At 41.3% G+C, this 16,942-nt stretch overlaps 1 protein-coding gene across 1 annotated transcript in view; it reads left to right on the top strand.

Annotated features, from left to right (window-relative positions):
* The window catches only part of SH3BGRL2 (SH3 domain binding glutamate rich protein like 2), a 55,496-nt gene that overhangs the window by 18,263 nt on the left and 20,291 nt on the right, over window positions 1-16,942 (top strand). The window contains exon 2 of the mRNA XM_064448567.1: window positions 6,129-6,314. Coding sequence (XP_064304637.1) covers window positions 6,129-6,314 — 186 coding nt within the window. The remainder of the gene's footprint in view (window positions 1-6,128; window positions 6,315-16,942) is intronic.

Here is a 16,942-nt window from a genome sequence, read left to right as displayed (position 1 = left end):
CCCCTGGTTCCTGCATTATGCTTGTGCAAGAAAAACTGCAGGAGCTGCTTGGCAGGAGGGAGTAACATTGTGTCATCTCAGTGACAGCCAGCGGTGAGATCTGCTTAGGTGTATCATCCAGCTGTACCCTAAAGGTGTCTCTGCCAAATGCAATACATTCAGTTTTCATCTGAGTCAGTGGGCGGATCACGTGGCTGCTGCAGTTCTGGAATAAGGGCAGAGGTCAGGAAAGAGTAACAAGATGGAAAGAGAAGGAAGGGAACCAGCAGGACCATATCCATTGTTAGAGGCACAGGTCTAGATAGACATATGCCAGTCTGTGAAACAAGTCTTTGAGGTGGACTTAGGCATCCGTTCTGTTTTGTTTTTTTAAATGTCAGACTTCTAAAACGTGTGTGTGGTGCGACAAAGCAGCTTAGATGATATTCATCATAAGGCCTTGTTCTCAGCATGTGTCGTCTGAATACTTTTTGGGGTGGGATTTTGTGTTAGAAAGCAGGCTCTTTGTCCTTGGGTTCTGTCTGCAATAAGTGGACAGTTTAAGTTAGGCTTTTGGTGCCTTCAGTTCCAGGCAGTCAGGACAGTCAGTGCTACACATCCTGCTCACCAGCCAATGCACTGAATGGTACCTGCTGTCGTTCCCTCCACTTGCAGGCAGGAGGACTGAAGCCCAGGAAATGCCTTATTTCCAGAAGGTGGGTCTTAGAGCCCATAGCAGAAGACCAACCTCCCACATCTACTTTGTGGGCACTGGCTGCCCAGCAACATGCCTGCTGACACGGTGAAGAGATTTAAAACTGAGAACGTGTCTGCTTTGCCCATTTATATTAACTGGGCTAATGAAATAAGGCAGAGAAGTTCTCTTTAATCATGGCTATTTCACAGTTCCTATTACTACTGCTACTTGAGTTATCTTGCCTATAGTATAGTAGAAGTAATATTCATTTATCCTATCTGGGTTAGATAAATCCTGGATTAGTGATATTTTTGCAGTGTATTGGATATCTTGGTTAAAATAGTATAGAATAATAAAATACTGCTGCCATTTAGTAATGGAGAGACCACATGATAAACTCTGGTTCAGCAGCTGTCAGTAGGCAAGCCTTCCTAGTACAGATGATCTTCTGGAAACAGATTCAGGAAGCATAGAGAGTGGGGAAAAGAAGGAAATTGTGACCTGTTGGAAGTGATGAGAAGCTTCCAGGGAATTTTGGACTGATGATGTGATCTGATTTTCCTAAACCTCTGGTCCAGTCTAGACATGATTTATGATGCTAACACCCTGATTCTGCTGTTAAATGAACTATATGATTTATCTTTTAACCGGAGATCTCGTTCCCGGAGATCTGGGAGATCTGTTGTTCCCTGTCCCCCAGAATAGTTATGTGGGAAACAGCAGTCTTATAACAGAATAGTTTTCAGTCTAGCCAAAGACTTAAAAAGTAAAGTGGCTGAAAGCTGGAAATGAGGCAAATTCTGAACAGAAGCAAGCAAATATTTTAAGCGAAGACAGTTAATTAACTATGGGAAAAATTTACAGATTCTCTGTTATTATCACTTCAGGAATGAAGCTTGGGGGGGGAAAAAGTCCAAAGAAAGTATTTACTCCTAAGAGGAATTAATTCAGGGATGCTGAAGGTCAGAACAGATAATCCCAGTGGTCCTGCCTGGCCTGGCATGAGGATGTCTTTGAAGTATTTCTCCGAAGCAGTCTGAAACCTCCTGCTACCTGTTGCAAATCAGTGTAAAGAAATGAAAACTAAGGGAAAAAGCTAGGATACTTTAGCTGAGATAGACTTTTTTATTTTTTTGTAAATCGGGCTACTGAACAAGTGATTAGCTCATTTTAGCAGTTCTGTGCGTCAAAATGGGCATCCTATTTTTGTGCTTTTTAATCCTAATAAGGAGACCAGCTCCAAATACTGGGATAAAATGGAGATGTCTCTGGGAGTTTTTTGCCTGTCTTACTTTTGTGAATAAAAAAAAATACATTAACCAAAGCCAGAGAAATGATGTTCAGAAAACAATCAGCCTATATAAAATATGGGAGACAAACATTGTATTATGATAGTAGACTGTTAGCTCTATCAGAGTATTCTTCACCATGCTGAAGATAGATTAGGATCATATTATGTAAAGAGACATGGATTTTTGTTTCAAAGTCAATGTCACTGCTTAATAAAAAGAGATGATATTGCCTGTTCATAGTTGTATTTATGGCTAATATTCTTTCATGACTACAAAGAAATTTTTAAAAAACCAACATTGAACTGCCTGTTTGAGACAAGATAAACAGGATGCATGTGGAAGCTGCAGTCTCTTTATAGAATGCAAAATTAGGTGGGGGACATGTTTTCCTCTGAAACTTCTCACAATGGATATATATTTTGATGGTGTATCTTGCATTGTCTTCTGGTGTGCTGAAATGTATTAAAACCAAAATATTTTGATGCTAAAGCAATCTATCCTGTAAGAATACAGATGCTTTCCCAAAGCAATGTGTGAATAGCCACGAACCAAGTTTTTTGGAACATGGTACCTCTGATTATATGGATACTCTTTTAAAGTATCCATATATATAAATTTTAAAGTAAATTTCCATCGCACTCTGGAAACCTCGGAGGCAGCAAGGTACAAGGCTGAGTTTCACAAAGAGGGTTGAAGTAACCACCTCTGTAGTTTGTCAAATGAGGATGTATTTTTCTCCAGGTGACTCTTGGCAGGGGCTCAGATCCTCTGCATAGGCTAGTGAGGAGGGGAAAACTGACACTGCTCTTTGTGTCACGTTGTCTTTGCTCAGCGTTTCATCTGGTCGAAAACGCTGGAAATTTTTATAGCTCAGAGTAACCACAGATGAGAGCTGCAGGCAGGATTGTGAGGCTGACGCACTTCTGCGGCACAGATCCAGTTGTAGAAGACGACAAAGGTCCTGTGGTTTTCTTGGGGAATAATCAGCTGGCTTCTGTTGTGGCAGATGCTCTGAGCATCCGTCTTAAACAATAAGACATAATTTGATAGGACTTTTAAAGTAACTAATGGTCTTGTTTCAGTTTACAGACTTAAATCATTTGGGGGAGGAGAAGATGCTACTTTTTTGGCTAAAAATTTTCAGGGCATTTTGTTTAAATTTATGCAGCTGGCACATCCACAGCTGATAACTCATGCAGATGTCATGTGGAAAATTGCAAGGCTTCTGGCTAAAAAAAGCACCCCACAATTTATTTCACTTCAACATCTTAATTAGTTTTATAAAAATAAAAAGGAGAGATTCGGAAATGTAGGTTTGTGGGAGAATTCTCATGGTGTGAACAGTAAAATATTAGGGATTTGATTAAATCTGAGTTGCAGTTAAACTTGTGCCCAGTGTACAGACTACCAGAAGGCAGCAGATCAAAATGGGTACATGTAGATGCGTGGGTACTGGTACATGGCCTGGGCCTGAGCAATGGAGCTCTCTGGTACTGTGACACTGTTGGAAGAACGGTTGCTGGCAGAGACAGCTTTGGTCAAGGCTTACTTACAGTCTCACAAACAGTTTGTGGCCATGATTTAGATGTTACAGCCTGCCAGGGATCTTTCCCAATGTATAGTCTGCACATAGCCACTCTGAGAGGGTGCAGGTTTAACAGATGTCATGGTTTAACTCCACCCAGCAACTAAGCACCACGCAGCCACTCGCTCACTCCCCTCTTGGTGGTATAGGGCAGAGAACCAGAAGAGTAAAAGTGAGAAAACTCATGGATTGAGATAAAGACAGTTTAATAGGTAAAGCAAGAGCCACATGCACAAGCAAAGCAAACCACGGAATTCATTCACTACTTCCCATGGGCAGGCAGGTGTTCAGCCATCTCCAGGAAAGCAGGGCTCCATCATACATAATGGTTACTTGGGAAGACAAACTCCACCACTCCAAACGTATCCCCCTTCCTTCTTCCCCCAGCTTTATGTGCTGAGCATGACGTCATATGGTGCGGGATATCCCTTTGGTCAGTTGGGATCAGCTGTGCCGGCTGTGCCCCCTCCCAGCTTCTTGTGCACCCCCAGCCTCCTGGCTGGTGAGGTGGGGTGAGAAGCAGAAAAGGCCTTGACTCTGTGTAAGCGCTGCTCAGCAATAACGAAAATGTGTCTGTATTATCAACACTGTTTTCAGCACAAATCCTGAACACAGCCCCACACTAGCTACTCTGAAGAAAAATAACTCTATCTCAGCCAAAACTAGCACATTTGGCCTAGGGCCAGAGGACTGGCCCAAACATTATGTAGCTTTCTAGTTGCTCGGACCAGCACAGGAGGGAATTCATGTTGGATTTAGCAGTACTCCACTACAAGGAAATGACCTTTCCCACGCATCATTTTAGACATCTCATTTATGTGTGAACAAATACTTCATATTTGTGGTAAGAAAATCTCAGTCTCTGTCTCTTTGGGGCCTCTTTTGCAGCTTTTTTTTGGTGAAAGACAGGATAAAATATTTTTGTCTCTCACTTCTACATTGACAACAGAATTTGTCTTTGCAGTTTTTAGGGACACAGTGAAAAGCATATTGTCTTTGGTACCAGCAGTGATGATGATGCAGTAATTTTGCTGTTGTTGATAATGCATTATTTGCACAAAACTTTAGGAGCCACCTTCTGTATGCAAAAGTGATCCTTTTACATATGCCTAGCCCCCCCCCCCCCCCCCCCCCCCCCGCATATGTAAGAAAAGGAAAAAGAATAAGACACGGAGACACAAACTCATTATGCAGCCCACTTCTTAAGACATTTAAGAGCTTTGTCTTTGCAGTTTCTTGGGATGGCTACCCTCTTATTTCAAGGAAGCAATGATTCCATCAGCATTACCTCCAAAAGTTATATATTTTTGTGGTGCGTCTAGGTAGACATAATGGGTTGTGTGACAAGAACAACTAGCACATGCATTTTAAAAATCCTCTGATTTCCAAATAGTATCTAGGTCATATGATGCCCACAGGCATGATTCATCCACCTGGGCTTTATGCCAGTCAGCAACTCTGTGGATCTCACACTCCAGGAATAATGTAAAATTATTAAAGCTGTATTTTTTTTCTTCAGGTAACACTGTTGATGATTATTATAAAAAACACAGCATATAATTTATAGTTCCTTTCTGAAAGAATTAATTTCTTAAGTAGATGCAAAAAGTACAGTACGGACTGAAGAGAATGCAGAGCAGACCTAGCTGACTGAGCCCACGTAGCTTTCATTGGTCCTACAGACTTATATTTCAAAGGTTGCTCTCTTGAAGTAAAGTCCTATTTGAGGCAGAAGTAGTCTTCACCTGAGCCTATCTGCTTGAAGCTCAGGTAGCTGCTAAGGGCTGATCTTAGCTACAATGAGCGAAAAACTGCCAGTGTTTCGCATCTGTTAGGCTTTTGTATAAAGATGATAATCTCCCTGAGGGGCAGAAACCCCATATATTTAGGACAACCCTCATTCACTTTTTTTGCAATGAAGTTAATTTTCAAAAGATGAGATCATGGTTATTTTAGGCATGTGTATTATGCAGACAGACACTCTTACTTAAAGATTCAACAAGCCTTGTTCAGGGAACCATCAAGCTGCATTTTTAAAAGATATGTAGGTGTCTAGGAAAACAAAGATGTGTGTAGCTGGGGTGGGTTTTTTTGAGATGTACCAACATGTTTATCTCAATGAACACTTACGGGAGTAGATACTTCTGGGGCTTGCCAGGTTGCTTGCCGTGCATTTCTAGGTGCCTGTATACTTCAAAAATGTAGGCCCTAATGATTTTGAAAACAAGTTACCACTTTTAACTCCTACTTCTGAAAAGCCTCATACAGATCATTTATTTTAAAGCATCTTTAAAAGGCTGGAATTCCCAGAGTTGAGTTAAAGAGACAGCCTCTAGAAATGAGGTGAGGAAGTATAACCTTTGCCAACTTGTAGAGAAACAATGGTGTTTAACTTTTATGAACTTAAAACTGAAAAAAAAAGTTTTTCCTTTGTCCTCCTGAGTTTGTGACTTCCCATCCTATGAAAGTGGGATGGGAGAGGAGGAACGTTCTCAGGTTTGTAAGCATGTCTGTGTTATGATGGACTTGCTCTGAGTATTGGTTTTTATTTTCTTTCTTTCTTTCCTTCGTCTAGATAAAGAAGAGACAACAAGATGTGGTGAGGTTTCTGGAAGCCAATCGCATAGAGTTTGAAGAAGTGGATATCACAATGTCAGAGGAGAAAAGACAATGGATGTATAAAAATATTCCTGAGGATAGGCAGCCCGCGCAAGGCAATCCACTGCCACCACAGATATTCAGCGATGATCGGTACTGTGGAGTAAGTAGCTGTTATGGTTGTCAACAGATAATATATTAGTATACCCTGCTGGCCATTTAAAAAGCTATGAGTTGCTGTTGAGCTTTCTCTAGTAGTATCTGAATTAATGGTGACAGTTTGGGGTGCAAGGAGCAGGTGATGATCATACAGTGAAAATTCAGATAATTAGTCTGTAAATCATAAAGTTGTCTTCAGCTGGTGGATTCCCTCCACAAATGTAAGAATTTGTAATGTCACATGCTTCGTGTACAACTTGTTGATGGTAAAGTCCCTTGTGAAACCCCACTATACGCTGGGGATTTATGGTTTTCTTGCTACTTGGGTCTAGTCCAAGCATAAAAATTCAGGAGGAGATCTTTGGCACAGTAAATGAGAACATAGGCTAGACTGAGTTACATTGTCATTGTAATTAAGCTCCTTCTCTGCTGCTGCCATAGTGTAAATTTAATTTATGCTCAGAGAGCCTTTATGCAATTGGAGCCTCTAGGACAAATGAAAACTATTTGCTGTTTCAATTGTAGAACAGTTTTATTTTTTTTCTAAAGCAAAGCAGCTTGAGACTTGTTTTCCTCTGCTGAAAGACTGCTGAGCATGAGAGCCTGTGAATCTGGCAACAGATTGATGCGTGGACTGGTTTCTCTGATGGTATAAGCTTCAATAACTTCTCCCTCCACTAGTGCAACCTGAAGCAGTAGCTTTTGATATGTTCAGAATGGCACCATATGAATGTTTTACTCTCCTGTGTAGCCAGCATGCTACGCTGCAGCTCTGAGTCTCGGGCACTGTTGTAGTCTGGGAGAATCTTCCCACAACTTTTACTCACCTTTGAAAAAAAATGTAAAAAGACCACAGCTGGGCCCTCTTTGCCTTGCTGCATCTTTTCATACTTCAGTCATGTGACTTGCAATTCCTTTAGGAGGCAGGTTTGAGGTACCTTTTAGAATAGCTGATGAGAGAAGGGGGCGTTTGTTGTACCACCCTGGCTGCATCAGGAAGTGATCGGGTAAGGTTTGTCTGTGAATTCAGTAGGAAAACTAAATGGGGGAGACGGTCCCTGTGGTTATAATAGCTGGACCAGAGTAAATGTGGGTATTGCATGGATTTCTGATTTACAGTGTGGTGGAGATATAGCCAAATTGGTTCTTAGTCCTTGCCAGACTCAATGGTGCTGTAACTAAGCTGCTTCTGGCTGATGGACCGTTAAGATCTGCTGAGAACCTGTCGGCTGCAGTGCAATTGTTACCTTAATGTAGGAAGCATATAAGAAGTTATTTAGGATCCTCTGCAATAGATTGGCTATGATGCAGCAGCTAACTGGCTTCTTGAAGCGAGGTATTTAACATCCCTCCCATATATTTTGTATTGGCCTCACTTGTTTACCTCAGCAGTATAATTCATATCTTCCTACTTCCAGGTAAGAAATGTCAGTTAAAGAAACGTATCTGGGGCATGGAAGGGATTTTGGCACTTACGGAGCAGCCCCTCCCTTACAAATAACAACATTTACATTGTTCTGTGTGATTTTAGTTTGCCTGGGAAATACAATGTTTTAAGCTGTTATTTCTTACCCTTTCAGCTTGTGTTTATAGCATGTTCTAACATAGTCTTGGAAATTGCTGTTTGGAATTAGCAATGAAGGAGATGTCATGCAACATGTGAGATGATCTTGTTAATCTGTCTGCTGAGCTGATAGCTGTTTTGGTTGAGCAGAGTTAATCCTATTACTAGGCCTCACTGTCTGCATGAACATCTTTAAAAGGCAAGCATGCTTTGAAATAAACTGTTTTCTAGGATGAAGGAAGAAGTATGTGCAGGATCTCCAACATTCATGAGTTAGACTACTGCGTTAGCTAATGAAGTGCTTAGGTAACAGAGTGGAGGCAAAACTTGAGGCAGGAGGCAAAGGAGATCAGTGCTGGAAAGGGGGTTAAAATATCACAATTAGATGAAGTCAGCAGACATTGCACAACTTGTCTTTGTAATTTCCACAATGAGTTTTTTTCAAATGTTTATCTTGACATAGATAATTAAAACCCCCCACTATTAAATAACTTAAACTGAAAAAATACCCACTGAGGTTTCTGTTAGTGGAATTAGTGAAAATCGTGGCGTATCACTCCTGATTTGTATCCAGGCAATTTCTAATTCAATTTACTCTGTTAACAAAGACTGACACTTTTTCTGCCTGCCTGTTCTACAGTCTCACCAGGAAACTGCCTGTCTAATCATTCTGGATTATACATTGTTACTGAAAATACAGGCTTACTTACAATACAAACTGGTCAGATCCATTGCTGTTCCTTTAAATGTGTGAGGGCTAGACAAGGCAAAGTAAAATAGGTACTGTTTTTATTTTGTTCATGTTATTTCAATAGAGGTTCACAAGGATATGGTGTGCAAGCCATGACTCCATGTCATGTTCATAGCCATACTGTTTTTTCTGTGTTAGTGAAAGCATTAATTTTTTTTTTTCTCTCCCCATTTTCGCTTTAGTAGAAAAGCTCAGCAGTAGTATCTTAGAATAGATTTTCTGGCTAGGACATTACCATTTGAAATAATAATTTTTCAGAATGTAACTGCAGCACAGAGAAAGTTTGTCTTCAGCATTTTCAGTAAGTATCCGAAATGGGCTGGTGTCAGCACTGGAACACGTGACACCTGGTGTAAGGTGGGAGAAAGGTACAAAAAGGTGACCAATGCTTACTGCTTCACCAAACAAATTGTCTTGTACCACAGAGGGAGGGATCCTTCTGGTATGAACAAACTCCATGTTTTGAAGTGTGAGCAAAACCTAGAAGTTTTTCTGAGTCGATGTAACCACAAATATGATCGTTAATCTATCTTGTCCTTTTCTCAGTCTTCTGAGGTGCACTTGCCAATTTTTCACTAACAAGTTCTGCTAATGGATTTTGAGATAAAGTACTCAGCAAGAACCATTTTTATTTCCTGTGAACAAGATAAGAGCTGTGAGCACACAAGAACACAAAACATTTTACAGATAATCCATTGTTTTGTCATAGCACTGACACTATGATAATTTATGTATTTTTATGACTTTACAATCTGTTGTTTCATCTTAGTGACATTGCTATAACACTGTAAGTGTGTGAGAAGAGAGTCTACATTTCAGACAAATCAGACACATGAACCTGCTCTTCTAATTTACAGTAGTGTAAATCTGAAATTACTACAGTTGCCTTGCTGTAGTTAGTGCTACGTAAGAGTCAGGAAATGTTAGCATGTAGTGCATGTTCCAAGGGGGAAGTCCTGCACCTTGCATAAAAGTAAAGTGGAGATACTTTGGTAAAAGATTAAAAAAAGAAAAAAGGACAAGTAGAGCCTTAATAGGAGCTGGTGGGTTGGGTTGGGTTGTTGGGCATTGAAACCAGTTGTGTCTTTCCCCGTTCTTTACAAGGCTTATCCTCAGTTTGAGTGGCTCCTGCTGTAGTACTTTGACATACAGCTATGGCATACAACTCAAATAATGAATTATTTTCCCCCAAGGTTAAGTCTCCTTGTGGTACACACCAGGTTCTCCCATCCTCCTGCATTACTTGCCAAGTGGACCCTGCCCCGTGAGCGAAAGGAACTCCATGAAAGGGTTTGCCTTTTCCTGAGGGAGGAGCAGCCCACGCTGTCTTTCCCAGCCACTGTTCTCCACAGCAGAGAGGCTTTACCCGCTTGACTTGTTTGACCATGGTGCATGTTTCGCATTCACAGATAACCTGTTCAATGGCTTTGATGGTCAGGTCACGAGCCCATCTGTACATGGCGTCTCTTCCTAGGTGTCCTGATGTGTCATGGGCCCACTGAGCTATGAATAGCTCACCCTTATGTTCCCAGTCCAGGTCCACCTTAGCCATTTCAGTTCTGGCAGCCTGGTCTACCTGCTCCTTGTTTCTGTGTTCTTCAGTGACATGGCTCTTGGGCTTGTGAGTATCTATGTAACATACTTTCACAACCAGGTTCTCTACCCGGGCAGCAATGTCTTGCCACAGTGCAGCAGCCCAAGTGAGCTTACCTCTGTGCTGCCAGTTAGTCAGTCAGTCTGTTGCTGTAGCCACCCTCACAGGGCATTTGCTGCCATCCGTGAGTCAGTGCAGAGATAGTGTACTGGACAGTTTTCTCTTTTGGCAATGTCTAGGGGCAGCTGGATGGCTTTCACTTCTGCAGGTTGACTTGATTCGCCTTTGCCTGTGACAGTTTCTATGCCTTGTCTTGTGGGGCTCCACACAGCAGCTTTCCACTTCTGATGTTTTTCTACAATATGACAAGACCCATCGGTAAAGCATCTTGGTTTTAATTTTCTGGTAATTTGTTAACGCAGTAGGACCTCTTTGGCATGAATCACCTCCTTGGGTGATGTTTCGAAATGTCCGCCTTCTGGCTAGTCCATGGTCTCTTCCTTCTGCTTCCCTTCAGGAGGAGGTTCTTTCTCCTTTACTAACTGGGTTGACCTATGCTTCCATTGTTTCTTCTTGACTGCAGGAACAACTGTTGTAGTTGAGAGCTGGGTACGTGATTTAGCCAGAGCATCTGTTTTTATGTCCTCAGATCCAAAGACTGTTACAGTGTCAGTTTGTATGTCCTCAGATCCAGAGACCCTCTCGCTCCTTTGAGCGCAGGCATAGGCCTACCCCAGACCCCAACACAGTGCTGGAAGTTGTGTCTTTATGGTACATGCAAGGCATACTTCCTTCAGGTGGTCTGCCAATTCAATAGGATTCCACATCTGTTCAGGATTGATGTCCCAGACCAGCAGAGGTGAAATCTGCTCTAGGCACCTGCCCAAATTCTCGAACACACCTTGCCACTGTGAATTGGTTGCCTCAGAGCATATTCCTCTGTGGCATTCCTAACTGGTTTGTTAACCTTACAAAAGTCCAAAATCAGCCTCACTGCACTCACCAATACACCCTTCTGGTTACATAGGGACATTCAAGAAACTGAAGGGCCATTGCAACAAGGGTGGAAAACTGTCCTGGAGAAGAGGCAGATGCCGTTCTTCATTTCCTCTACAAAGTGGCTCCTGGAGGAGAAGAGGAGAAAGGTGTAATTGCTAATTGTCTCCACGAGATGGTTCCCAGAGTACTGGGATGGCAGCAGTGCAAGGGCCAAATACCAGATTACGCTCAAGGCCAATGCTTTTATCATGGGTCTCCCAGGCAAAGTAAAAGTCATAAACAACACAACAAACAGCAAAAGCTGAAAACAGCCAATAACAAGCTCTTAAGTTTGATGTACAGGAAGAAGTGGAGCAAGCAACAGAGCAACTGAGGGAAAAAACAATTCAATATCAAGAACAAGCAAGTCAACAGTGTGACCAGCAACACGAAATAAGAGCCTGCCAAGTAACAGCTATGTGGGTATAACAGCTGTAAGTTCAGTCTAGCACACTCTGATAAAATCTGTCACTATCTTGAACCTTTTTGAGTCCCTGTTCAAAAGCAAAAAAGGACTGTTGTGGGTTGACCCCAGCAACCACACAGCTGCTTGCTCCCCCCCTCCCCTCCCCTAGCAGGATGGTGGAGAAAATAGGAAAAGCAAAAGCAAGAGAACTCATGAATTGAGATAAAGACAGTTTAATAAGTAAAGGAAAGGGGAAAAAAACCTGCTGATGCAAACGCAGTCACTTATCATCTCCCAAAAGCAGACTGATGCTCAGCCAGTCCCCAAGCAATGGCTACCATGGAAGACAAACACTCCCCAGTTTTTTATGAGCATGACATTATATGGTGTGGAATATCCCTTGGGCCAATTGGGGTGAGTTGTCCCAGCTGTGCTGCCTCCAACCTCTTGCCCACTTCCAGCCTACTCTATGGGGGTATCAGAGGGGAGCGGAGTGAGGAACAGAGAAGGCTTTGAATGCTGTGCAAGCACTGCTTGGCAATAGTCAAAACATTGGTGTGTTATCAAGGCTGTTTTAGTCACTGATCCAAAACACAGTGCCAGTTAACTCCATCCCAGCCAGAGCCAGTAAAAATGGGAAGATGAAGACTGTAGTTCATTTTCTAAGTTTTTACTTACTAAATCCTTTGCTTTTAAGGTTACAGAAAAATTTCTGAATGCTCTACCTCCCACTGTGAATTTATTTTACACAGCCAGATTGGTTATTTTGCATGTGAGTTCAGATTTTTCTGAAGTACTGCTGGTAGGATCCAACATAGCAGTAACTATTCAGTATCCTGCAGGTTAAAAACACTATTTAAAAGAATGAACAAATAATTACTTACTTATTACTTACTGTTACCTTTTTAGCAGAGACCATGGGAAGTCCAGACAGATGGAGAGGTCACTGCAGATTGGTGCATTAGGGCCATATTCACCAAGGGACTATAGCATGATGCCAAGCACTGAAATGCCTAAATTTTGGGCATGTGGCTTCTGGACTGGAATTGCAGCCCCCAGCTAGGGCTCTAGCTTCGTGTCATAGTAGGTGAGGAGCCATAGGTACATGCATCCCAACAGGATCTGCAGTAGACAGAATGCTGGACATGGAGAGCTCTTAAAGCAGCAAGCAAGATATGCTAGAGAAGTCATGTCTGAAATTAGGCCTGTGTCTCACGCCTCCCTCTTCTGCTTTCTCTGAATTCTCCCCAGCTGAGTACAGCTGAGAACTCTTCTTAGACTCGAAGTGCCTCCTGGATCTTTCACAAGATTGGAAACCTCCACCTCCTGGTGCAAGTGCATTCTAATTTTAACCTTACAAACCTGCAAGTTAGCACTTCGAAACAGTGACAGTTTTATATGCAGAAATCTGCCACTGATACAAGATTGCCTGAAATTTAGGCGAACTGAAATTAAAAGGAAATCTGTTTCCAGGTGGGAGTTTGAGCTGAAGAGAAAATATTTGCATAGCAGGCTAACTTTTTTTTTTTTCTTAGAAGCTGCTCGTTTAGTTTAGAGTGTTAGGATAAGTCATGATAGAGTGCCTAGTGTGCACGGCAAGTAGAGGCAGAGATATGTGATGTTTATTGTCCTTCCCTGAAATGTAATATATGGGTATCAACTCCATGAAAACAGTGAAGGCCTATAGACAAGAAAGAAATAAAGCAGGCTGCTGAAAGAGGTGCAGTGTTCTTGGGAACTATTGAGTGCACAGGCAATTACTATGCCACTGATTTCTTTGCACTGTTAAGTATCAGTCTCTTCTGTTTTTCTTAAAGATCCTAGAAAGATTCATATACATTTCTCTTTCTTCCCTTTTTATGTGTGTCAAATGACAAATCAGTAACTACTCACTGATAAGAGAAAGAAGAGGAAAGAGAGGATTTAAGAAAACTGGCTAGAGGCCACCTCAGAGTTTCTGTCCTGGTCAGTTTGTCATTATTCTTGTGCCTACACATACAGAGAGCTTGAACTCTCTCTCTAGATCCTCAAGCAATGTGGCGGAATTCACCTTAGCACGCCTGCTGTAGTGTGTTTACTTCAGGAGCTAGGGCAGCTGTGAGGCTAATTTACTATTCAGCAAGTCTACACCTGGTTCCCTGCAGCCTTGGAGATGTGTTATCCGGGTCTGTCTTTAGAAGAGGGATAATCTCGCTAGATAAAAGTTAATGTGAATTGTTCAGAGGTCATCTAACAACTGTTAATGATTGATGATGCTCAAACTTTCTTGATTAACTTTTTGCCATCAGAAGTAGATTTTCTTTATGGCCAGTTTATGCTGTTAGTTTGAAATTGTTCTTAATTACCTTTTACAGTTGCATTGGAGTAGTTTGTGGCTCACAGGTGTCCACAGACCCTAGGCTGAATGTGAGTGACCTGGGACCAGTGAGACAACACTGTTTCTCTTCCTGATTAAGCCCTTTTTGCAAGCAAGGCATAAAGAAGGCAAAGGTAGTGTTGGAAAGCAAACCCTGCCCATGTGTCTTCTGCTTGTTGGCAAGATACTGTTCAGACCATCCACAAAGTTGGTATGGTTGTAACTTACAGGCTATGCCTATGCTTTTGCTGTCCACTTCTCCACTGCTTTTCTGCGTCCTGAGGAAAAAGATCTCTAGTTCTGTGTGGCGTGTACTTAACGAAAGGAAGTGTGGCACAGGAGGCAAAGTGTAGAGTAGCCTGCCCAGTGTTAGAGCTTAAAAACCAGACACTCCACAATTCAGTAAAAATAAAATCATCCAAGAATTTTACCTTTCCCAGAGCAGTTAGAGCTGATATCAGTAATGTCTTAGTTCCGCTGTCTACCATGTAGTGGAGAGAATACATTCCTGTTGAGCACCACAGTTTTTATTTGGACTGTTCCCTCTCTGCTTTCTGAGCTTCATGAATAGCTGTTTCAAGGTGAAGTAGCAGGTATTTTCTTGTAAACCATCCCACCACATAAAGATGATAGCTGTCAAAGATGATTTGATACATCTCTGGAGATAACTTTCTCTGATTTCAGACACTGTATCCTACATATAATGATATAGGGTGTTTATGTATTTTAAAACATTTAAAAGTGACCAGTATAAAATTACAATTGTTGCCTTTACAGGAGATAGCAGAAAATACCACGATTTATTTTTCTTTTAGATTTTTATATTGTCTACATTGATGTTCTGCAGAACTTATGGGTAATCAGTAAGTGTGACAGAAGCTACTAACAATTTTGTTTAGGATCCCAATTCTCCTTTGCATGGAATGGAAACTTCCTATTGTGCCATAGGTTTCTGGGGAGAAAAGGTTTAGTCTTGAAGGCATCAAGTCTTTTATAAAGAGTCTGGTCTACTAAAATATGCTGAGGAAATGATAAGAAAGCTACTAGGTGGCAGCAATACTTTGAGGGCACATAGTATTGGATGCAGGATGAAATAATAAATTTAGTGTACTACTGTTTCACTTGTAATTGTGCTAATATGATCATGTTCTAAGACACTTTTTGAAGATATAGCAAAATTATAATCGATTCATAAGTAAAAATGCTGTTAATACATTGCAGTGCCATTACAGTTAGCGTGGCTGGCTTTCTTTAGTAGATGCAGATTTTTGTCCTTCTCTGAAGGAACCACAGAAAACAAAGGAAAGGTTGAAAGATATTTCTGCCAGTGTCCACTTCCTAAAATAAACAAATGGAAGGGGGAAATCCAGATTTCATTTAATGCTCTGAGGTGTCACCTGATATTGATATGAGTAAAATGTTCTAAAAGGAAAAAGAATCAACATGGTGTCACGTCCCTTGTAAAGTTACAGCTACCTTAAAACACGTCCAAGTTAAAACATGTCCATGCAGAGCTTCAGTGCAGCATGGTCAATTTATGTCCCTTAGCCATGATTTCATGTAAAAGGATGACTACCACAGTTAACTCCCTGATGTTTTAGTCCCTTCCTCTCTCAGACTCCTGTCATGGTCTGATTTGATAAAATTCTTATCCAAACAACTTGTAAAGTAATATAATGAGCTGGAAGTTGCACAAAATGGGGAGGTGGCACCTGCTATCATCCATGGTACTTACTGATTCTGCTACTTACTCCCCCTGAATATTCCCCTGCCCCAGGTGGGCCCTATGCCAGTTTGAGGTTGTCAGTGCTTGGAGGGGGGAAGCCCTTGTGTACTTTGACTCCCTGTCTTAGAGGTGAGGGATATCGGTGCTTACAGAGTTGATGTCTGTGTACCCTGTCATGGCAGCTGAATGAATGGCAAACATCACATCAGCCTGACTTTGTCATGTACTGTTCAAACAATAGAGCTGTAGCTGACATCTGCCTCCCATTTATTAAAGCCTTTGTTTTTGGAAGCCTAAAACAAGAGATTATTGAAATAAACATCTGGCCCCTAGAAGAGGAGTAACAGGTTGCTTTGCAGAGTCAGTTGTATAAGCTCTTTAAAAATCCTGTGCAGAGATCTTATCGGAAGGTTAGCTAATTGAAAACTGTCATGTTTAGGCTGCACTGTGTTGTACAGACAAGATCATCTTATTTTTGTGTGCTTATATAATATTAAAAAAGACTCACACATGCACACACACTTGTTCTCCAAGGAGAGCTGTGCTGAGTAAGAGCTTTCCATTGTAATCCTAATCAGATCAGTGAATGAATGTCATCTGTCCTAGAGAACTAGGCTGCCCTTTTCAGGAAGGATGCTAACAGCTCATTCTCAATGGCACACGGTATTAACTCACTCAGTAGCAGAGTGCTGATTCAATGCATTTAAGTTATGAGTTCCCCATTATTACTTATAAGAGCAATTACCTTGCCCCTTTTATAAGAATCAAGAGATCATAATCATATATTAAAAAATCCTTGCCAAAGTGAAACAAATCCAAACAGCATGCCGAAAGACTTACATTTAAGTGCTATCCAATAATTAGTGCATATTAAAAAAATCTGTATAAAAAGCAGCACAAGCTACATTTTGGCGGGTTCTTTGTTCTTCTTGGTGCAGTAAGCAATAAGGATTTGTCTGAGATCTGTAACAAGCTCGCTCTTTCTCTTGTTGCAGACTAAAAACAACTTTTAGTTGCTCATATTGATGTGAGAAACTATTTACTGCACCCCAAAGTTAAAGCCAGCTTGCTCTTTTAAAGGAACTTACTGGGAGGAACTTTATTCACAGTTACTGTCTTTGAAACTTCATTAGATATAATGTTATCCTAATCTCATTTGCAGTAATGAGTAGACAGTGTTTGTATAATTGCTAATTG

This window comes from Phalacrocorax carbo, chromosome 3 (assembly GCF_963921805.1).
Source record: "Phalacrocorax carbo chromosome 3, bPhaCar2.1, whole genome shotgun sequence".
Taxonomy (NCBI): domain Eukaryota; kingdom Metazoa; phylum Chordata; class Aves; order Suliformes; family Phalacrocoracidae; genus Phalacrocorax; species Phalacrocorax carbo.
Note: the sequence above shows the minus strand (reverse complement) of the source record. Positions and strands in the feature narration are given on the sequence as shown.